The sequence below is a fragment of the Glycine soja genome, chromosome 8, assembly GCF_004193775.1.
Source record: "Glycine soja cultivar W05 chromosome 8, ASM419377v2, whole genome shotgun sequence".
Taxonomy (NCBI): domain Eukaryota; kingdom Viridiplantae; phylum Streptophyta; class Magnoliopsida; order Fabales; family Fabaceae; genus Glycine; species Glycine soja.
Genome location: NC_041009.1, coordinates 45,467,376 through 45,492,132, shown reverse-complemented (window position 1 = coordinate 45,492,132; position 24,757 = coordinate 45,467,376). Strand labels below are relative to the sequence as shown.

The window sequence follows — 24,757 nt, the reverse complement described above, 5'->3', positions numbered from 1 at the left end:
CATTTATCAATTACTAGTATTTTAGTGAATGTTTATTTTATATAACTAAAATTTATAATATATAATAAATAAATACTTATATATAAATTATGAAATAATTTTACACAAACATAAAAATGGAGAAAATTAAAAGAAAAATATTAAAGAAAGGGCAAGAAATTGAAAGGGCAAAACAATTGTAAGAGTTAAAAATTAAAAGGGCAAAAATATAGGTAACAGAAACAAAAGAAGTAAAGCTTCGTCACCGCAGCAACACTGTAGAAACCTTAAAGCTTCCGCCATCGACACCTACTGGTTCTTTTCCGACTACCGCCTTCCCCTTTTTTTTTCGGTTAGTAATTGTTTAATTTCAACTGATTGTGGTTTTAAATTGAAACAATTAACACAAAGGTAGCAGAGAAGAAGAAGAAAAATTTGGGTTTATTTGCACCGCCTAGTAGTAGCAGACACAGAGAAGAAGAAAAATTTGGGTTTGTCTTTGAAAGGTTAAATATTTTATGTTATATAGAAGTACTAACATTGTGAAAATGGGTCCCATATTTTTCAAGTTTATCTAAAATCTCATATGGTGAAATTATAATATTGTATCATACTGATAACTTCAATAAATTTCATTATAAAAAATATTTACTTTATAATATATTTTGTCATTTTGTGTGCTGCTAAGTGTCAGATTAAGCTACTACACAGCAAGATTCATTGGTTATAAAAGTTTTATTGATAAGTCAAACTAAAGTGTGTATCTAGTAATATTATAAGCATATAGTATTATTTATAATAGCAGTAAAAAGATCTTTTACCGTGGAATCATACCACTTGTAAATTTGTTTATTGATAGATAAATTATCTACAATAAAGGTTTCTTTTGGTTATCTAATTTTATTAGTTTCTATAATGGTGTTTAATTGAATATAATATAATGTTTGTTCCTACTCTTTATAAATCATAAGAGATTACTTTTATTTTGAAAAACTGTTCTTATTTAAATTTTGATTCTTATGATTTTAATTGTTAATTGAGTATTAACTTAAGATCATTTAATTTCAGAGATGAGGAGATTTTTGGTTGATAGAGCAAGTATTGAGAATGTGAATGTTGTACAACAAGAAGCCGAATTAGAACCGCCACCTAATGTGGTTAATGAGTTTAACCCAAATGAGATTGTGCGTGATCCAGGTCATAGGAAACAAACGAGCTTTCAAATATATTGCAAAGAAAAGATCTTAATATTGTGAATGCCATGGAATTAGTTGATGTTGTCAAAGCTCGGTTGGGCACAATGAGAGAGAGTGGCTGGAATAATTTTTTTGCCGATGTCCAAGGATTTTGTGTTGCTAAAAGTATTCTGGTACCAAATATGGATGACGAAATACCAGTTCGGGGTCGTTCAAGAGCAGAAGGGAGGACTATCACTAATCTTCATCATTACCGTGCAGAGATTTTTTATGTTGCTATTGATAAAATATGTGTGGAGATGGATCACCGCTTTAGTGAAGGAAGTAACATTATACTTGATTGCTTCTCATGTCTTGACCTCAAGAACTCTTTCTCCAAGTTTGATGTTGATAAGCTTGCTCGTCTTGCTGATATTTATCATGCAGACTTTTCTGATGATGACCGAGGAACAATTAGGGATCAACTTGAAACTTATGTGCTTCAAGTGAGAAGAAATGCTTCTTTTTCCACTTGTGAAGATGTTCAAAGTTTGGCTATGAAGATGGTTCAAACTGAGAAACATTTGGTATTTTTCCATTGGTTTATAAACTTATTGAGCTAGCTTTGATATTGCCGGTGTCGACAGCATCCGTTGAAAGAGCTTTTTCAGCCATGAAGATTATCAAGTCTAAATTGCGCAATAAGATCAACGATGTGTGGTTCAATGACTTGATGGTATGTTACACCGAGCGGGAGATATTCAAGTCACTTGATGATATTGATATTATTCGAACATTTACCGCAAAGAAGTCTCGGAAAGGACACTTGCCTCGTAATTTTATTTAACCCGCTATTGTAAGATTATGTTTATCTCTTTTATTTTAAACTATATTTTTGTTGACAAAATGACGAATCTCTTTTATTTTGATTGATTACTATTTACATATTATATACAATGTGAATTTGCTATCTTTAAATTTTTGCCCAGACTTTATAATTTTTCTGGCTCCGCCACTGCATATGACAATTGACGAAGTATAAAGTTGATAATTGATAACGATAAGGATAATACTGCACTAATTAGACTATGCACAGAGATCTAGAAATTTTTACACGAGTGTGCGAGGATAATAACTATTAATCTTCGTCCTTGATACATTAATTAAAGAATAAAAATAAAAATATTTAGCTTACCAACCATAAAAAATAAAAATATTTAGCTTAGCAATCATAAAAAAATATCATGAATAATATAATTTTTAATCTTATGATAAAAATATTTTTACTTTAAGTTTTTTAATTAATACCCTTAAGACATTGGTTAATATTTATTTAACTACTAATACTTAGATTTGTCTCATTTGGTGTTTAAGATTATTACATACATATTAAAAAAACATTTAATAGAATTAAAAATTGGTGTATTTAAACTAAAATGTCCTTATTTGATACCTTTATTTTTAATATCTACTCTTTTTATCCTTAATTACAAAATCTTTTTTCAAAAATTTATTTGTTCTTTTTTTATAAGACTCTTCTCTAATATTTAGATGTATTAATTTAATTTTTTTCTTAAATACGTGTATTTAATTATTCTCTCTCAAAAAATTAATGAAAAACAATTAAATGGATAAAAAGATAAAAAAATGATAAATAATTTTGATATAATAATATAAATAGTTGACATATTTAATGAAAATAACTAAATTAACCATTTTTTCTTGTGAGGTGTGCAATAATCCAAAAAGTCTTATAATAACAGTAGTGAGTAAATAAGGGTATATTTGAGGGGGAGAACATTAATTAGCCTTTGAAATTCTAAGGGGTGTTTGGTTTGGTTGTTTTCTGTTTTCATTTTCACTGAAAACAGTGATGAAAATATGTTTGGTTTGATTTCTGAAAACATTTTCAGTGAAAATGAAAACAGGGAACAACTAGAAAATGAAAACAATAAATTTTCGTTTTCAGTATTTTCAGTTGAGAACAGAAACCTCATTTTGATTAAAATGAAATTGCAGTGACAATGAATGTAGTTTTAAACAAATCTAAAAATAAAAAAAACAATAAGTCAATATATTATAAATTTTCAGTATTTTTATTTCATGAAAACAGAAAACAAAAAATCAAACCAAACATGTTTTCAGAATTCAAATCTTTTGAAAATAAAAACAATTTTCAAAAAATGAAAACAGGAAATGAAAACAGAAAATGAAAATACAAACCAAACACACCCTAAAATATCAATTATTTTGGGAAACAATAGAAAGCTAAAACATCAAAAGACATAAGAATGAGACAGTACTACTAACTTTCATATAAGAAGAAAACAATTTATCCCAAAATAGTCATTATTTTAGCTTTTTGATATAATATTAATTTTTTTTTCACTTATATCCATTATAATATTTATGATATGGACAACTAAAATTAAAAATGAATTAATAATGATAGGTTTAATTTTATAATATTGTTATTCTTTTTCATTCATTTATTAATTTTTTTTGTGTGCAAAATAACTTAAAATGATAATTATAATGGGACAGGGAGAATAATAAACTTCTAAAATTAATTTATCAAAAATAAATTATTTTATTTTTTTAGTCAAATTTATATGTAATGTACAATTTTTTAATAAAAAAATTGTTGAAGAAGTGTTTAGTTAGAATATTAACCAAATACGCCCACCGTACAAAATTTATAAAGCTATCGAATAATTTCAATATCTAAGAGTAATATCACATTTAAAGGGAGTAGAAAGTTAGGTGAAGAACAAAAAGGGTGAAAAGACAATTTGTACTATTTATTATATTTGAACAATCATTTTTTTTGCGGATATTTGAACAACCTTAAAGAGTATAAATTAACAACATACATCCTTTAAAAAAACATACATTTAGATACATACCGGACAATATTGCTTGTTAGGAGCCTATTTCTATTTTCATTAGGATTTAAATATATTTTTTCTACTTGAGATATATCTTTTTTTTATCTAACCTTTTTAATTTTTTGGCTTTGATACTTATTAGTATAAGATCATTAAGTGATGACATGCCATATGAAATGTCATATCATTACTTTCACTTTTTAATTTTCACATATTTAGTAATTTTTAGAGAAACATGTGTTTAGAATTAGTTTGAATGACTCTCGAATCGATTTAAACTTAATATTTTTATTTCTTCCTTTTCGAACCTTTCCCTCCAACGCCCCATATTTACCACCATCCTTGTCAAGGCTGGTGTCTCCTTCGACCAAACCATCGTTGCCTTCTATGACCACCTTGAGTCCAACGACTCGAGTCCAACAACTACATCATCGACGATAACAACAAAGAACATCGAGCATCGCATCAACCTCATTGTGAACAAAGGTCTCCTTTATCTCGACATGGGTGTTTGAAAAAAGGATATATGTTAATTAGATAGGAAAAATATATTTAAGCTTTTCATCAGTGAGTTTTTTCTTTATAAATAGGAATAATTGCCCCTTTTATAGATTCAGATAGTTGCTATCTGTTCTTGGCTGGGGTTTGATTTATATTCTCCCAACCCCTTTTGCAATTGCTTTTTCTGTTATTATCTATATATTGAGGTTTTGTGTTTTTGTGAAGTAAGTGGAGGAGTGTCAATCTGGTTGGGATGTCTTCCTTTACTTTGTCTCAATTTATCCTTTTTGTTACCTAATTTTTTTTTTTTAACTTCATACTTTCTTTTGGGATTTAATGTATTCTCTTTTCTTATAAGAGTGTTTGACATGTGAAGAGAAACAAAATGATTCTAACTTTTTTTTTTCTGTCATTATATTTTAAATGGAGTAAAAATAAATACTTCTGTAATGTCGTACATATGATTTTGTTCTATTATACATTTTGAGAAGGCACCAAAATAAAATTCAAATGCCACGTTTCCTTTTTTAACATATTTACCAAGCTTTACTTACAGTTGCCTCGTAATGCTAAATAAAATACCATTACTGGAGGAAATTATTAAGGTGGAGATATAAAGGTGTGGCTTTATAAATATAGCCATTGAGCTTAATAATACTACTAACATATAACAGCATGGGAACAATGAAGTGAAAGATAAGTAAATTAGTTTAACAACAATGATATCTATACACTTATATAATACCTTCATTCCCTTTTACTTTTTGTTTTTGTATATCTCTCTTTTTAATCACATTGCATTACCTGCTATCTTTTACATACTTTTTTTTTTATCTCTAGTGTATATATATATGTATAAACCTAATAAGTGTATAATTCTTTGTTTAATTACTCCATTTACCACACATCACTCTCACATTAATTTGCGGCGTGATACATACTTAACCAGCCATGCATGAGAATAATTCTCATTTGTCACATGTGTATCTGTCTAGATCGAAGAGCAGTAGCCAGTAGGTGATAAATGAAAATCAAAACCAAAAGTGTAACATATACATATGCAAGCTGCATGCATGCCCATAAAATGAAGAAGAATCTAAATACATATACATGGGGCTCTCAACAAACAAAATAATCTCCCATTAAAGCTTTTTAATCTTACTGTTTTGATGATTGATAACTACCATGAAAGACAAATGCCCATGCCCTCTAGCATGGTCCACATCAATCACTTAATTATGCAAAATTTGAATAGTAAATGGAGAGAGAGGAGTAGGCGTCGGTTGTCCCCTTGAGTTACGAAGAACCACATGTCAGGTTGCACCCTATATGCATCAACATATGTATATTACATGATAAGAAATGTCGGCAAAAACACTTAAATACATTTTTTTATTAATTGAAGTTTATGTGCAACTTATTAAATAAAATAAAATTTACTTTTATTTAATATTTTTCACTTGCATTTTAACTAATATTAAAAAAACACATTTCTAATATTATAAGGGACTTCACTTTTTATCATTTTTTCTCTTGTTTATTTCTCAAACTCCACAACTACTAGTGTGTGTTTTTTTTTTGTTATGCTGACTAAATTTGCATTTAAACTCCATGCTCCTATATATCAACCCTAACCCCAAGTTACAACACAATGCAATCGAGCAAAACACCGAGTATATTTGAAGATGAACAAAAGAAGAGTGAAGTAGAGACATAAAAAAAAATTAAGGTGGAGAACTATGCACTTATTGTCTTTTCTGAACCAGCTATAACTTAAATATTTTAGATATACCTGTTCAGCAAACTTCAATTCATTGTTACCAGTCATTGATATCATTTGAAACAAAATTATTGGCTCAAATTCTAGATGCATCAGCATCCACGCACCATGACTTAAGAGATCTTTGTTTCATTTTTTTTCTTTCAGAAAAGTATTTTTTTAAAGGTTTTAGATAAAGCTAGCTGTCAAAGTTGTCAAAATAAATGAATTCGGATATCACAAATTTTAAAGAGAATGATTGGCTATAAGTATGCAAAACAATATAGAGCTTAAAATAATAAAAAAAGTATAAAAAAAACCCTAAAAATAATGGCCATTAAACATGGGATTATAAAATTGTTTGTCCCTACAATAATATATACTACAATGGTTAAACAGTGATGAATGATGACTACTACAAGAAAATACATGCACAAAATATCGGTCATACTCCTTAAATAAATAATTCAGAATCTTCCTAGTTTACTAAAATTTTTTAAAAAATTGAATGATTTTTATATTTTTAATATGTCAAATGTAATTATTTTTCCGTTCAATATTTTTCTTAAAAAATAGTAGTAAGATATATAGGAGGAAATAGTTTTACTCCTCTTGCATAACTAAAAAGAAAAAAAAAGCGTAAATTTTGAATAGTGTGCTACAACAAACAAGGATGGTTTTAAGAATACAAGCTAAATAACTCATTTATCGTGGCATGCTTGCATGTCTGATGAGCTCGGGATTGACAGAATCTTTGCATTGAGCACAAGGTTGATTTGCTTATGGTGATAACCATGCACATCCCTAAAACTCATGTTAAAATTACTTCATCATTTACTAGAATGAGCAAAAAAGAAAATTGTCTTGGTTCAAAAGAACTCCTGAACACCCCCCCCCCCCTCTCCTCAATATAAAATGCTGTATTAGGAAAATAGGATAACAGCACAGCATAACATTAAAAAGAAAAAGAAATAAACATTAAGATACTAATCTTGTTTTATGTCTTTTTGTGTTTTATCTCTATCTTAATATGATATCTTTCGTGGAATAAATGTGTATGTTGAAGATTCAATTTATCATGTTATCAATTTTAGTAAATAATTATTCTTTATTTTATTATCATAGTTATTATTTTATTAAATTGTTAAGTTGATAAGTCCTTGGTTAAAATTAGAGATTTGTTATCATGATACAAATTATGATAATGAGAAATAAGTCGTTTGTAATTTTAATCTAATTTTTTTATTGTAAGGTTATTGTAAATATGTCATCAATAATTCAGATAGATCAATATATATGTAATGGTCTTTATTGGATAAAAATTAATATATCTCATTTATTAAATTGCATATATAGATAATGTATATATGGATGTCATTACTGAACAGATTCAATTGAGAATTTCTTATAGTTAATATTACCTTGATATGTTAATTAACAAGTTATGTGTTATATTTTAATTTTGGGCACCTAATGTCTTAGGGCATTAGTTGAATGAATATTGAATATGATTAAATACTTGTAGAATTAATGATTAATCAATAAAGAATCTATCAACTCTAAGCAATAAATTTAAACTCTATGATAGAATTAAGACCTTGACCAAGACAATTGAATGAAAGAAGAAAAAAAAATTAAGTCATTTATTGATTAAATATAATGTGTTAACTTTATAACACCCCAAGTTTTGAATACTAGGAATATACCATAAGAAAAACTCTTATTAGGACCCTTCTGGTATATTTTCTGTAAATATTTATTATTATTATTTGTATATTATTGATTTTGTACTAAACATGTACTTGTGTTGTGATAGTGTGTGTATTCCTACACACATGTGTATTTTGTGTATATTATTATTGTTGTTGTTGTCATTGTCTTTATTATATTATATTTGGTGTTAGGAGAGTATTAGATTAACTTCTTATAGTTAAAATACTTGAAAAGTTGTCTAAGTTTAGTGTTAGTTTTATGATGACAACCCTAGATATACCACATCATATCTTGAGTTATAGTTGTCCATTTGAGGTGTTTTTTGCGTTGTTGGAAAGCTTGTTAAAAATATACAATTCATTCACACACCTTAGAAATCAAAATTAGCTTTTATATTAGAGAAAATCAGCTCCAAAGTGGGTCACTTGATCATAAAAAACACTCAATCTCACAATGAACAAAATAACCTCACCAACCCCTTTCTTACCCTATATATAGAGGAAACCAACAAGTCTTATATGCACTAAAGAATTAAGTGGGCTTAGCTTTAGGTGCAGAGCCCCTCAGTCAATATTTTTATATTTTCATTTGAGTTTTCAAACTCAGGGAATTTAGATAGCTTGAGATTGTGTTTTAAATCACAACCAAATTTTTGCTATAGTAAGAATTGTCGTGAAGATCATGGTGGATGAAGCCATTGGGTCAATGCATTCTTGGGAGTGGTCACGAGATCTCCTTCCTTTTCCTTGTTGAGTAATTACTTCATTTAAGGTTACAGATAGTGAGTTCTCTATTTTTCTTTTGTTGTATAAGTGGTAATGAGTCACAAGTAGATTGTATGATCTTAGGTTTATGATTATAGCAATTTCATTTTCTTGGATGTGTTATGAATAACCTAAAGCATTTAGTTTTCTTATGATTTGGGTGAATTTGATTGTTGTATGTTTTAATGTTTTGTCATTTTGATGTTCTTGAAATTGAATTTGATATGATTTTGGATGCACGTGCTAATTTTTTTATAGAAAATGTTAACTTATAACACCAAAATGTGTACTTAAATGATATAATTAGACTTTTTGTTCTTCATAAGAGTTGTATACCTAGATTATCTAGTTAAGGGATTTGATTTCACTCAAAAAGGATTTATATAACTCCAGATATTATAATTTTAGTGAGTAAAGGTTAAACTGCCAAAATTATGCTGTTAGTTTGTATATTTCCTAATTTTAGGTTGCTAAACAATTGAAAGGGATTTTTAGGTAAACATAGAAGTTGTAGATAACTTTCTTATCTTTGTAACATTACAAGAACCAACTTAATAGGATTATTACAACTCTAGACATGATTATTATACTCTATGAAGGTCATAGTAACATAGGAGGAAAAATAAGTGTGTAATATTGATATCATAATGAATGATAGTATGATGCATGATGTTTATATTTATGATTTGACGAATAAAGTGATGTGATGATATTGTTGTGTAAATGAGTAAATGTGCCCATGATTGATATTGTGACTGAATGCATGATGTCCACAAGTATATGAGAAAGTAATATGTCATGGTATCTGTATGCGTTGCAAAAAATGTTAGGAGAACCTATCCCTGTGGAATAGGAATCTCCAAGGGAATTCAAAAATAAATCATGTGCATATTATTTATGAATCATGCATAAGTTGATGTATGACTCTGCCCTTGGAGGTGCAACGGTTTGAAATCTTCTTTAAGCTCATGTTGATCACATGTGTTGGAGTATCCTTACAAGGTCGAAACACCCTAATGTGTCGCTACCGGTGTCATCTCGGTAAGAGTGATAGTATCAGGTTGCCCATTGTGCGATAATTCATCGACTACATGGACTCCTAATCTACATTCAAAGTGTTTTCCAAAATGATAACACATGCATACAAGTCTACGGGTCTAATATGCATTGCATTTCATGTGTGAATTTGTGTATGGAATGTTTGATATAATGAGGCACACTAGTGTTGTGGAACACAATTGTTTGTAAATGTATCTTATATCTTTATGATTTCCTTAATGTTTTAAATTTAATTTGAAATGTATCTCACTCTCTGTCTATTTGTCTTGTTTATGTTTGGGCTGAATGTCACCCTTGTAGATGAGTTTATGTAAGATTGTGATGGTGATGTTGCATGAGAGATTTAAGTCTCCACTATATATTACTATTATTTTATGGTTATGAATGCTCTGAAATAATATAACATTTGGACACAAGTTTTATTCATTTATAATGATTAAATTAATAAATAGTTTTTCACCATATTTTATTTAATATGATTTGTATGGACTTTAGAGAGCCAATATTTTTTTAACATGGAGTTATGTTATTTATTGATTTATTTTCTTTAGATTTACGAATATTTGTCATGTAATACTCTTACCAAGTGTATGTATTAAAAAGATAAAAATGTTAAATAAAAATTATAAAAGATAAGATAAGAAAAGTAAAAGATAAGATAGATAAAAGATAAGTTATCAGAATTTGATAATATTGGGACCTAACCTGCCTTATGTGATTAAGATGTATGATTTTATGATTTTTCTTTATCAATTTAGGTGATTTTATCCTACCCACATCTATTCATTTACTTGCCCATGGTTCTTCAGGATGACAAGCCTATTTTATTTATCTATCTCACAAATCTGTTTGAAAAGATTCAACAAATAAAATGCATGAAGTCTGAATTTTAGATGTTTACAAAAATGTCCCTAAAACTAATGCATGCATACTTTCTTTAAATTTTATTTAAAAGTTATCATCTTCCGAGTATCTAACCCCTAACAGAATATATGAAAAGATAAACAGAAAAAGATAATAGGAAAGAAAATACTTGATATTGCATTGATAAATAGTGAGTACATCATACAGCTTTTAGGTCTGTCATGCCTTAACTAGTTATTTAGCCACTCATTGTCATGAGAGGCTTTTATACTTTAGGGGGTTGAGGTGAATGAAAGAAGGTAATAAATGACTAATAACAAGGAAAGAAGATTTCCCATAAGGGATAGACCCAGTGTGTGGGTTGTGTGACTCCTTGTCTTCCTTCTTATAGTTGTTGTAGTGGATTTGGGCCTAATGCTGAAAATCTTTCTTATTCATTTTTTTTATATTTTTTCAATTTTTTTCTCTTTTAATTCATCATTTTCATATCTGCAAGTCATAAATAATAAAAATATTAACTATTATCATTTAAGCCAAAACATGTAGACCACGGCAAAGACATGTAGAGAATAAACAATTTCATGTTTCTTAGAATGTTATGGAAATATATTTCATGTATGTTTTTTTTTCTTTCAGAAAAGTTCCATTCTCACGTTTTAAGCGGATTCTATTTCTATGAAGAGGTGGGTAACTCATTCTTGTGAGAATGACTATTTTCTATACTAATTATCTATTACTTTTTGAACTTTTTAATTAAATATTTTTTCATCTAAAATAACTAAATACTAGTCAAACATGTCTATGAGATTAACATTTCTAAGTATAATATTTTATAAAATGGAAAATTATACCATGAAATAAATGCCCAAAATTTTCAATCAACAAACTAAAATTAATTACTGTGCAATCTGGTATTTTCGCGCGTCAAAGGTAAGAACGAGGAAAAACCTAACTAGCATTAAATAGCACAACACTACGTACTCTGCTGAGCTTTCATTGAGGTAGTCAAAGTTGCAAATGAGCATTTAAGAATATAGTGGCAAACAATATGACAAAGGAAGCTGGATCTTTTGCATTTTTTTTAGTGCCTAACAAGATTACAGGAAAGGGACACAAACATTTAAGTTGTTTCTCGATTCAATTTTGTTCAGAACAGTGTAGAATGACCAGCAGTGTTTGACGAAATTCCATAAAGAGCAAATTAGTCGTTTGAATGGCTAATTGTAAAGTAATGCATAGGCCAACCCGAAGGTTAAGTATGATTATGTTTACTAAAATTAGTTAAAAGAATTAGTTAAAAGTTAAAAAGTTAGTTAAAAATTAAAAAAATTAATTGATAGTTAGAAAGTTTTTATGTTAACTTATTAAATCATAAATGTTTAGTAATACTAACTGTTAAAATAATTAAAAAAATATAAAATGACATATTTTAAAAAAATTAAATAAATTAAATAAATATTTTAAGGATAAAAATAAAATAAAATATAAAAAATTAGAAATTAACATTTTTAAAAATACTACTATTTTAAGTAAAATTTCAAAAAACATTTGAACTACTAAAAAATACTACAAATTACTTTAAAAACTTATTTATTGAACAGTGAAATAAATTTTTTCGACTAATAAAAAAATTAGAAATTAACTAAAATAATTTGTCAAACATAATCAATAATTCACCCTTTCCTTTTGATATTGTTAAATCATCTTATCTTGAGTTTTAAATTAATAATAATTGTAAGAAAAAGAACATACTATATACTAATAAAAATAAAAATAAAATATTCATCAATATTTTCTTAGAAATGACATCGGAGATTAGAGACAGTGGATTTAATTCATCAATATTCATCGAAAGGCCTAACAAATTTGCGAATGCATAGAAATAAAACTTGGCTCAACCTCCATTGAGACTAGAGAGCATATAAGTATTAGCAACACTTGTTGAATATGTTAAAATTTGTTTCGTAATGAACCAAGTAAGCTGCAGTATTTGCCTAATAAACAAATATCCACCTACTCATTCTTAGTAAGCTGCAGTACTAAAACCATGCTAGGAAAATCAAAAGCCAGATCTAAACAACTTGCCTTGGTGCCACCCTGCCAAATCCCACTCAATGCACTAAGGCACCATGGCATGATATTTTTTTTTGCATCCTAAATAAACAAGTCATAGAAGAAAACATGATGCTGGACGCCCATAAACAAATAAATCCACATTATTCAATCTTAGCAGCTGCTCATATTTCTCATCTGCGTATTAAAAAAAAAAAAGCATATGGATCCTAAAACAAATACAGCAATAAAATATATCCTTGACCAAAATCTTTAGTTATAAGATCAAGCTAACAAGTATAACTACAGGAGAGCAAATCAGAGCCCACCAAAGAATCATCGTCCTCTTGAAATTGCTTCTTCCATCTCACCGGGTGATGAAGGAAATAACTCTATGTAGCGACTGCCAAGTGTCATCCTGTCCTTTACCATTGCTGCTTTTGAATCTTCAGCACTTGCAAATTCTGCATAAGCCTCCCCAGAAGGTCTTCCCTCTGAATTCATTATAATATGAATAGAATCCTCTGGCAGCCCAAAATCCTTGAAGAATTCCATTATGTCATCCTTACTTGCAGAAAATGGCAATCCCCTTAGTCGCAACACCCCAGTGTGCTCAGCTGAATCTTTTCCTTCATCATATGATTTGGCCCGGGAAGCACTTCGACGAGGTGAACCACCTCGGGCATCTGAAACCTCATTTGCGATTGCCTTGTAGTATTCCTGCCTCTTACTTCTGAAAACTTCAACATATCTTCTACCCATGTTCTGTCTGTTTCTTTGAAGAGCAAAGTCAACTTGAAGAGGATACCCCAGAACACAGAAGCCTTCCCCAGTGAACTTGCCACCTTTGTGAACAAAAAGGACATCGACTATGTCTAGACCATGGAAGAACTCAGCCACATCAGTTTCAGTACAATCAAAGGGAAGGCCACGCAGCCGAACAACAGGAAAAGGTGGAGGAGGAGGTTGGCTGACATATCCATAAGGAGATGGGTTGTACATAAAATTGGAACCAGTGGAAGCACCATAGAATGAAGATCCTGGATCAACAGTGCGCTGGCGTTTTGCAGCCATTTCACGCCCATCACCACCATCAGCAAATTTACTGCAATTTTCAACCGTAAACATAACAGAAATTAAGAACCTCTTTTTTAGGCAGCAAATATGTAAGTTTCACCTTTCTAAATAAACTGTAAATTTCAGTTACATCAGTACGGTCTAGCCATTTAAAAGATAAAATAAACTCAATTCATATTAGGCGGGCAACTGTAAATAAATTGTATTTTAGTCTGCTAGTTGTGTAAAGATAAATCTAATAGCAAAATAAAATTGAAGGTATGTACCTAAATTTACAAACAAACAAAAAAAGTGCCGGCCCATCTATGTACCTGAATATTTTTTTTAAAATTTACCTGTGTAAAATAGAAATAGAGTTATGCAAAAGAGAAGAAGCTGGGAAAACAAGGAAGAAGTTGTGTGAAATGGAAGCAACGAAACACAGATCAAAGAATAGAGGTCAGGGCTGCTAACAAAAAGGACAGGTATGACTGGAAAACAATGTCAGCACTCAGCAGATCATTCTTAGCAGAGGGGAAGCAGGGGAGATGATGGAAATCACCAGAATGTCCTAAATCACTAGATGGGACACGACAAAAAATTGGAGCAAGGTCTGTGTTTTCATCCCCAGATTAAAGAAATGGCTGAGATGCCACAATAGGGACAGTAATTTGACGCTATTTCAAGCCACAATGGCTACTTTGTCAAAATGCAACACTTTTTATTTTTTTAACTCAAGTCATAAAATTATTTACGACTTCAGTTCAATTTTTTTTTTACAACTTTAAAGTTGTAAATTTTATTTTATATTTTTTAACTCAAGTCGTAAAATTATTTATGACTTCAATAATTTACGACTTTAAAGTCATAAAACCTCTTTTTCAAAGGTTTACCACTTTGAAGTAGTAAACCTGCTTTTTGTTTTAAATTTACAATTATTTACGGTTTTATTTTTATTTTAAATAAAAAATTTAAAAAATATATTAAATATATAATAAATAATATTAAGTTGACTTATTTATTAGTATATTTTTTTATGATTTTATTTGATATGTTATTAATTTATTTAATGTTATATTATTTAAAACATGTTATATATATTTTTAATATAGTTTAATTTAAATGTTTTTTTATTTAAAGTTTAAATAATCTCAATAAAAATACATAGAAAAAATTAAAATGAGATATTAAAAATTTGGAAGACTTTAATTTAAAAATTGATTATATTTAAACAAAAATTACATATTTGTTAAACTAATAATGAGTTGATGTAGTTCTTCTAGATATGTCTCTCGATCTCTCATCTTGTTGGACTCGATTTGTGTGTTTGTAGTCCGTGTCTACCTCCTCTTGGCTACAGCCTCTACCTCGGATGCTCACGTGTAATTGTGCGTGTTGTTGAGGAACATAATCACCACAGTTGTCATCATCATAATGATGGACGATAACAGTGGTGATGACGATGACAACGGTGGTGTGGTGATAATGTTCCTCAACAACAACACATAATTCCACCCCTAGAACAAGAGGAGGTGAGGTAGGAGCCGTAGACCAAGAGGACAATAAACACAAACAACAGTAGTCCAACAAAAACGCATATCCAGAAGAACTCGTTGTGGGACACACTCTTTGGCTCTACCCATCCAATAATTAAAAATTTGAAAGACTTTAATTTAAAAATGGATTATATTTAAATAAAAATTACATATTTGTTAAACTAATAATGAGTCGATGTAGTTCTTCTAAATATGCATCTCGATCTCTCATCTTGTTGGACTCGATTTGTGTGTTTGTAGTCCGTGTCTACCTCCTCTTGTTGTCCTCTTGGCTACAACCTCTGCCTCGAATGCTCACGTGTAATTGTGCGTGTTGTTGAGGAACATGATCACCACAGTTGTCATTATCATAATGATGGACGATAACAGTGGTGATGACGATGACAACGATGGTGTTGTGATAATGTTCCTCAACAACAACACATAATTCCACCCCTAAAACAAGAGGAGGTAGGAGCAGTAGACCAAGAGGACAATAAACACAGTAATCCAACAAGACACATATCCAGAAGAACTCGTTGTGGGACATCATCTCATTATTAGTTTAACAAATATGTAATCTTTATTTAAATATAATCAATTTTTAAATTAAAGTCTTTCAAATTTTTAATATCTCATTTTAATTTTTTTGTATTTTTATTGATAGATTAATTAAACTTTAAATAAAAAACATTTAAATTAAACTATATTAAAAATATATATAACATATTTTAAATAATAAAACATTAAAATAAATTAATAACATATCAAATAAAATATACTAATAAATAAGTCAACTTAATATTATTTATTATATATTTAAATATATTGTTTTATTTTTTATTAAAAATAAAAATAAAACTGTAAACAATTGTAAACTTAAAACAAAAACTAAAAAAAACAAAAAAACAGGTTTACGACTTCAAAGTCATAAACCTTTAAAAAAAGGTTTTACGACTTTAAAGTCGTAAAACCAAAAAAAAAAATCATAAATTACTGAAGTCATAAATAATTTTATGACTTAAGTTAAAAAAAAATAAAATAAAAATTTACGATTTTAAAGTCGTAAAAAAATTGAACTGAAGTCATAAATAATTTTACAACTTCAGTTAAAGAATAAAAAGTCGTAAAAGATGTAACGACTTTTGAGTTAGAAGTTGTAGCACCTGTTACGACTTATCCTATTTTGGATAGTTTTTTAAAACATACCCCTGATTGGAAAATTGGGTAAAATTTTACCCCTGTTTGGTAAAAAAAGCCCAGTTAGAGCAGTAGTCAGTTAGCTGTATAGGATTAGTTAATAAAAAAGGGAGAATATGGACAGAAGGGGCATTCAATTTCATTAAATAAATATTAAGAATCATCTTTTCTTTCACCTAACTCCGGAGGTTCCTATCAATTGGCCCAACCTGGGGATCAAGTGACCAAAATGGGGTCACAAATGAAAGCCTTGGAGAATTCAGTGGAGTTCTTAAAGTGGGTGACCAGCAAATACAATTCTCATCTTTTGGAGATCAAGAGTGTACAGCAAATCAATAGCAGCAAACAGATGCTGGGAAAGTGGATGTAGAAGCAACTGATTGGGAGGATGGGGACTGCCATGCAAACAAGCAGTGCAAAGGTGGAAATCCAGATGGCCATACTGAAGAAGATCCTTCAGGGTAATAACCCAGCCTGAATTTTTTAAGTGCAACAGGTCTGACAGGTCAAGCCATTAGAAAGATTCAGATGGATTTCATCAGAATGAAGGGTAGCACACTGCACGTTTACCATTCTTATGGAAGAAAAACACCAGAATTGACATTGGAAGGGCTTATCTCAGAGCTCATCCAGCATTATAATGGGATTGAGTGTATTGGGAATGCGTAAGAAACAAATGAAACATAGACAAACACAAGGATTAACACCAAATCCAGACAGTTCTTTCACCCAAACTGCCCTTAATTTCATTTAATTACTCAAATAATGATATACAGATTAAACATAAATGCATGCATAGTGTTTCCAGAAACTAGAATATTGTTTAAGGTTTACCAGCATTCAGCTACTGCAACTCTTTCACTGATACCCCAGAGATGACTAATTAACATGTTGCCACAGGCCCACATCTAACATCAAGCCAACTGATTCCATCCTCTCAACTTTTTTTATAAACCTTCTCACTTCTCAGGAATACTCTCATTTAGACTAGATATTAAGGTGAGAGTAGACAATATTACTCTTTCCATCGGTTTAAGCAAAATATCATAAAGCAGTGAAAGACAAAAGACCATAAAAGTTCTCATACTCTCACCTTAGAACAGATCGTCGCAGACACTCAGAATAGAGATCATATATCATTGTTCTATCTCATACCCAAAACAAAAAATAACAAAACACTATTTCATAAGAATGTTATTGATCATACTCAAACTATGCTATACACTTACATGCTGTCTAAGTATAACATAACTCACATTTGAATGCAGATAAAATGTTATAATTAACCACTTTTATCCTTAATGATTTTTGTTAAATAATTTATGATGGTAGAGTTGCAGCAGTTGGAAGAAACACATCTTAAACCTGAATTGATAACAGTGTTAAATATCAATGGGTTTTAAACTTTAATGCATTGAAAATGGGAAATGAAGATGATGACACTGATGTTACATTCATTTTCCCATGCCTTGAAATCATTTTTATCTAGAAAACATGATCATCTATATGAGCAAATAAAGATTTGGGAGGAGGTTGCCATGCATGGGAAATACCTCTTTCCCAGATGGGCTAAAAATGTACATTTCCTAGCAATATAATCATTGTACCACCAGTAATTCCATCCAACAAACAACAAGAACCATAGAAGACTCTAACCAATCAGTACCACGACAAAAAGGGAAGAAATACATAATATAAGATAAACACAAACAGTAAACTAATACAACAACAACGAAAGTCTTATCTCACTACACGAGGTCAGCTGCATGAATCACACACACCTTTGTGCTAGGTTAAAGGCCAAATTCTCAGGGATGTTATTCATCATGAGATCCCTCTTAACAATTACGATTAAAAAAGTGAGTATAAAAGAAAACCAAATGGAATAGTAGAAAAACTACAAGGCTGCAAACAACTCTAAAAACATGCCTTGCCCTCCAAAACTTTTTATTGCCTACATACATATCAACAAGACACCTACGACTTCAAAGTTTTCCACATAGTAATAACATCACAATGAATATGAAAAACAAACTAACGGAAATTATTGGTTAGAATAAAGTGTTTATATCCCTTCCAGCATTCAGTTCTACACAAACTGATTTACCATCAATGCAAGTTGCAAGAATACGTTACAGATATAATTTATAAAACACAACGCTTCAACATCACTTTTTAACTATGTTGAAGCAGTACTTCTCACTAAGTCACCACACATCACTGGGCACTCCAATTCTCAAAAGAAAAAAAAAATAGTTTTCTAACTTTCTCTTATGTTTATTTATTTAGGGTTCCACTTCGAATAATTCCAATTTTTTTTTAAGATAGTTCAGATTTCTTCCTCACCCGGTTTGGAGATAGTCCAGATTTCGTAAATTAATAAAGATAACGAAGATTGGTAAGGTCTCAGGAATTTGACAAATTAAAAAAAATAAAAAAATAAAAAATCATACGTCATAGCAAGAATTAAACAGAACTGAAAAGAAAAGAAAAAAAGAGAAGAAATCCAATATGTGAGATTATGAACTAAACCTAAGATTTGTAGCGAACACGAATAGGGGAAATCAAAAAAAGAAAGTAAAAAGAGTGGTACCCTCGGTAGAACATTGTAGAAGGTTGAGCGAAGATGAATTGAAGCGAAAACCAACGATGCCACTCTTCTCTTGGTTTCGCTGCTTTCCTCTCTCTCTCTCTCTCGGTGTATGAATAGAATGAATGTACTCGCACCTTACCTACTCTTCGTACCCAATGTTATTTAACTTCCTAACCTTACACATACTCCAATTTTATTTTATTTTAGTTTAATTTTCATGAATTAAGATAGATTATGGACACTAAAACAGTTTTAGACAGATATTTGTTTACCAGTAAAAAAAACAATCTTAAAAATCATATTAACAACAATTTCTTTTAGTTTACTTATGTGTAGTTTTAATAATTAATACATATTCATATATTTGCGTTATGTAAAAAAAAAAAAAACTCTTAGTATAATAAGTCATACTCCACACATTTATTAAATTTACCATATTTTACAAATATATATATATATATATATATATGAATACTTACAAAAACTATATATAAACAATTATTGATATTGATATATATTTAAAAATATATTATACCATTAAAATCTATATAAAGGTATGCTTTAAAAATATTACTTTCATAAATATATGCACATTTGTGTACAATTTAAATATATAAATATATAATTTATATATTAATAGTAAACAATGTTTTAATTGCATTTTATAATTAATAATTTTTATTTTAAAAATGTTATCATCGTGAAAGAAAGAAGTCGCTAACATCACTTAAAAAAATTGTGAGTATTATACCGCAACAAAAAATTTGCCCATCTTAGTTTGTTCAGCTAATGAAAATGCCTTAATCATTTTGCTTCTAGACAAAAGTAAAAGAAAATGTTACGATTATTCATTTCACCAAAATCTCTCACGTCTTAATATGTTTTTCGTTTTTTCATGTTATACCATTTCATGAAGATAGATCACAATACAAAGTTTAATAAAAATATTAAACTTCAAATTTTGAAGAAAAAAACATTTTAACAACAAAGTATGTGTCATCAACTGCAATGTTTTTTTTATTTATGAAAATTATTTATTTGGGGGGAAAAAAAATTTAGGAAGTTATAAAAAAATCTATGAAACAATATAATATTTTAATGCAAGCACGTAGTTGATATCATAACAAACTAATATAATTTTGAAAATAATACTCGATTTTAAGATGAAGTAAAAAAGTGGATTAAATTAAATCATATAAAAAAGCAAATTAAATTAATAGCTTTTCTGGGAAAAACTAAATTCTGTTGATCAAAACAAGCTTGTAAAATTTTAGCTTCAATCTAAAAAAGAAATGAACAACAGTGGGAAGAAATTAACTATTATTTCTTGTACTTTCTATTTCTGGAATTTAATGGGAAGCGAACGAAACAATAATGGAAAAGCAGAAAACAACAGTCCCTGGAAGTGCTTTAAGTAAAATGAATTGGGCTAACAAACCAGATCCTTACGAACTTCTTGGGTTAGGATACAAAAGGTAGAAAGCTGCTTTCTGCACCCCATGTGATTCTTAAAACAAATTGAATGGACAAAAAGCCCTTCGCTGTCCCTGGTAGGGAGTGACAGACAACTCCACTTCCTTCATATTGTTCCTGAGTTCAATTCTTATATATAAAAAAAGTCTAAATATCATATCATTTTCTACATATTTTCAACTCTTTTTCTTTCCTTTCATATTTTTTTTTCTTTCACTTTCTGTCCTAAACTAAACACACCCATAGATTGAGTTAGATACATAAATTCATTAATTTATCTCGCTTACTCATTGACGTGAGGTTTATTTACTAGTTGTGAGTTAACTTTTGAACTTCTTTTTTTACTATTTTTGTTTTGTATGCAAGGGTGAAAGCAAAATTTGAACACAAAACTTCACAGAAATTGTAAAATTATTCAAACCTTCATCGCTAAACTGACCTTAATGGGTTGCTATTTTTATTTTTAATTCATATTCTCATTTCACACTTTCATGTTTTTAAAATCTGTAATTTTTCATATATTTTTCTATTTTGTATTATTTAAGCAAGTTAATTGGTTCACTAAGTTATCATAAAAGGGACAAGTTAGTTGACACTCTTATCTTACTTTCAAAAATTGATTAATACTCATCTCTTTTTTTTTCTTTTTAAAGGGCTCACAATGGAACGGAATGGTCTACTTTGCCACCTCAAAAATATTTTATAAGAAAAATAGCTCTATTCTGTGCTAATATGATAAAATGTTGGTTATGTCAATTATGACTTTCTACATTTCTCATCTCATTTACTTATTGTACTACGCTATAAGAAAACATATTGCTAAATAACTTTCTACATGTTTAAAAAATTATGAGTCTTAATTACAAGTATGAGACTCGAGGGATGGTAAGTTGATGAAGAAAATATTAACAGCCAGTACTTTTTTTATTTGGCACCAGGAGAATCTCATTAAATATTTCTTTCAATTGATATATTTGATCAAATTGATGACACGTGATAAATTATGAAAAATGTCACACTAATCAAAATAAACATTGTTAATGCAAAAAAAAATAGTCTAATAAAGACGCTCTAGGTGACTAAAGTAATTTTATTTAAAATGAACGACTAAACTGAGAGAAAAATTAAAATGAGACTAAATTCTATTTTATTCCATTTTCTATGTCTTACATTAAATTGATTTATTATTATATGCTTTAATAAAAAAACCATTAAACTACTGTTTAAGTTTTAAAAAAATATATAATTTTTTAAGTTTATAACCTGCATATCTATAATTCTATGTAGAGCTATCAAATTAGGTAAATCCGTCTCACCTTGACTTGCTTACTTGCTGAATTAACCTAATTAGATTCACTGTTTGGCCAGTCTTAACAAAATTATAAAGATTTTTTTATTGCATTTCCTCATAAATTTTTATTATTTTGACAATTCAAATTCTAATGAAATCATTTTTTTTAAAAGCCAAAAGGAATCATTGTAAGTCCAACAAATCAAATAATTCTATCACAAAATTATTTCATAATTACACATATAAGACAACCATTACTAGTCAGTAAGACAACAAATAATTCCATAACTAAAGGATTTCATGATCACAAAATGGTCTAAATATCCCTTATAAGTTATTAAATTTGACTTAAGTTGGTCAAGTGACCCTCCAACTTGATCTAAATTCATGATGGATCAGACTAGATCGTGAGTTAACCAGTATGGTTAAACTTTGCTTGGACTGACCAGTTGACTCAGAAATACATTCAAAATTAAATAAACTCATAAGACCCAGCCAATTGTGAACTAGTTACTTTATGAATTCAAATTGCTAGTAGAACCATTATTGAGAGAGAGAGAGAGAGAGAGAGAGAGAGAGAGAGAGAGAGAGAGAGAGAGAGAGAGAGAGAGAGAGAGAGGAAGTTATTTATATGAGAGTAAGATGATTAAATATGAAATGTATAATCAAGCGTGAATGATTAAAATTTAATGTCATGTGATGTTTTGACATTAAATCCCATCCCTACATTTATGGTTATATAGTCCAAATTTAATCTTGTCACTCTTATATAAAATATTTCCTCTCATGAAATATGTCCTCGTATACAAGACCTATCATATGAGAAAAAACTATTTTATATGAGAGTCGAAGAAAACAGAGAGATGACATATCATTTGAGAAGAAGTTATTTATATGAGAGTAAGATGAATGATTAAGATTTAATGTCATGTGATGTTTTGACATTAAATCCCAACCCTTCATTTATGGTTATACAATCCAGATTTAATCTTCTCACTCTTATATAAAATATTTACTCTCATAAAATATGTCCTCATATAAAAGACATATCATATGAGAGGAAACTATTTTATATAAGAGTGAGAGAAAACTATATATATATATATATATATATGATGTATCATATGAAAATGGTCATATTATATGAAATTGAGAATCATCAATCTCAATTATTAGATTAAAATGAAAGGTCAAGATTAAAATATTTTAAATTTAAATTAAAACTTTATTTAACTATAAAATCTCTAAAAGATTTATCAAAAATCAAATATGTTAAATATTTAATTTATGTCCTTCATTGAAAAAATTAATTTGTCAAGATTACCACCACAATTGTCACCAGCATCGTAATCACCACTAACTTGGCTTTGGTGGTGACAACCACAATCATATTGGTAGAGACAATAATGATCATGATGACGATAATAATGATAGTGATGATAGTGCGGTTATGATAATAGTTATGGTGACAACCATGATAACTATGACAAAAATGATTATGATAGTGAGATAATATGTTAATGATAAATTTGAAATATTTTAGGATAACATAGATTACATATTTAAGATATTTAATTTTTGATAAATTTATAATTAAATAAAATTTTAATTTAAACTTAAAATAATTTAATCTTAATTTTTTACTAACGAATTAATATTAATTATTCTTATCCTTCCATAAAATAATCATTCTCTTATGATACACTATATATATATATATAATTAAAATATAAAATTTATAAATTTATTGATCATACAAGTCAACTAATTATTCACTTAATTGATCCTTTGGTCCAATATTTCAGTATCTGGATCAAGTGAGTTACCGACCCGACTCTAATTTTATGTTGTACATGAAATTTGGTTACCAAATGAGGTGGGCAATGTGAATGGGATCCAACATATGAGTTGGAGAAACACATGTGGAAGCGTGTGGACGGTGCATTGAATCTGGTTGGTATGGGACACTTCATTCATGCTGCATCTAACATGTGTTAGAAACTACAAACCCAAACATTGAAGGGCGACAAAGATTCACAACCACGTGGCTCCACATTCACCAAACCTATCAAATCAATGCCCCCCACAGGTAACTTCGCTTGACCAATTTAGTTTGTGTACTGTTGTTGGATTATAATAAAATGAAAAATAAATGTTTTTATATTTTCGGTTAAATTTTATTTTAATTCTTGTATCTTAAATTGATGAAATAGTCTTTTAATTTTTTTAAAATGTATGAATTTTTGTTCCTTTAATATATTATTTTGCAACCAACAAAGTTAGTAAAGAGTCAAAATTTATTTAGTTTTAAAAGTCATATTTAATTTCTTTTTGAGTCGAGAAACAATCGCATATCATGAACGAGAAGAATTCTTTATTTAATAAATTGACAAACACTCATATTCTTTTCATTTTGGACAAAATAAAAATAAATAAGGAGGAACAAAAATATATATTCTTAAAAATTAATTCTATTTAGAAATTATACTTGTATAACAACTTGTACAATAAATTTTATAATAAAGAGAAAGAAAATGAAAAAAGTGACAAAAAAATTAAAATGTAATAAATAATATGATAGAAAAATAGACACATAAAATAATATTATATAAATTATTATAAGAATTATTATACACATATCATATCTTAATTCACTTTAACATCATATTTTAAGTTTTATGAACCATAAAATCATTCTTGAGAGGGAAATTATTGTTAACAAAATTTCTTGAAAGAAAACTAAAATTTATTACTGACTTACTTTCAAAATAAAAATTCAGAGATAAATCATGTCCTTCAAACTCAATTTTAGTAAAAAAAAATCAATTTTATTTAAAATAATTTCAAAACGTGTG

General features: G+C 28.8%; 2 protein-coding genes across 2 annotated transcripts; one reads left to right on the top strand and one right to left on the bottom strand.

Annotated features, from left to right (window-relative positions):
- The first annotated feature begins 1,049 nt into the window (after positions 1-1,049).
- Positions 1,050-1,777, top strand: LOC114424233. Its single transcript, XM_028391080.1, has 2 exons — positions 1,050-1,176; positions 1,251-1,777. Exons 1-2 carry the CDS (start codon positions 1,050-1,052, stop codon positions 1,775-1,777), a joined length of 654 nt encoding a protein of 217 aa, XP_028246881.1.
- A 10,881-nt stretch (positions 1,778-12,658) lies between these two features.
- Positions 12,659-19,292, bottom strand: LOC114423582 (heterogeneous nuclear ribonucleoprotein F-like). Its single transcript, XM_028390398.1, has 2 exons — positions 19,139-19,292; positions 12,659-13,859 (listed from the first exon to the last, which is right to left on the bottom strand). Exons 1-2 carry the CDS (start codon positions 19,150-19,152, stop codon positions 13,091-13,093), a joined length of 783 nt encoding a protein of 260 aa, XP_028246199.1. The 5' UTR covers positions 19,153-19,292; the 3' UTR covers positions 12,659-13,090.
- Between the last annotated feature and the right edge of the window lie 5,465 nt (positions 19,293-24,757).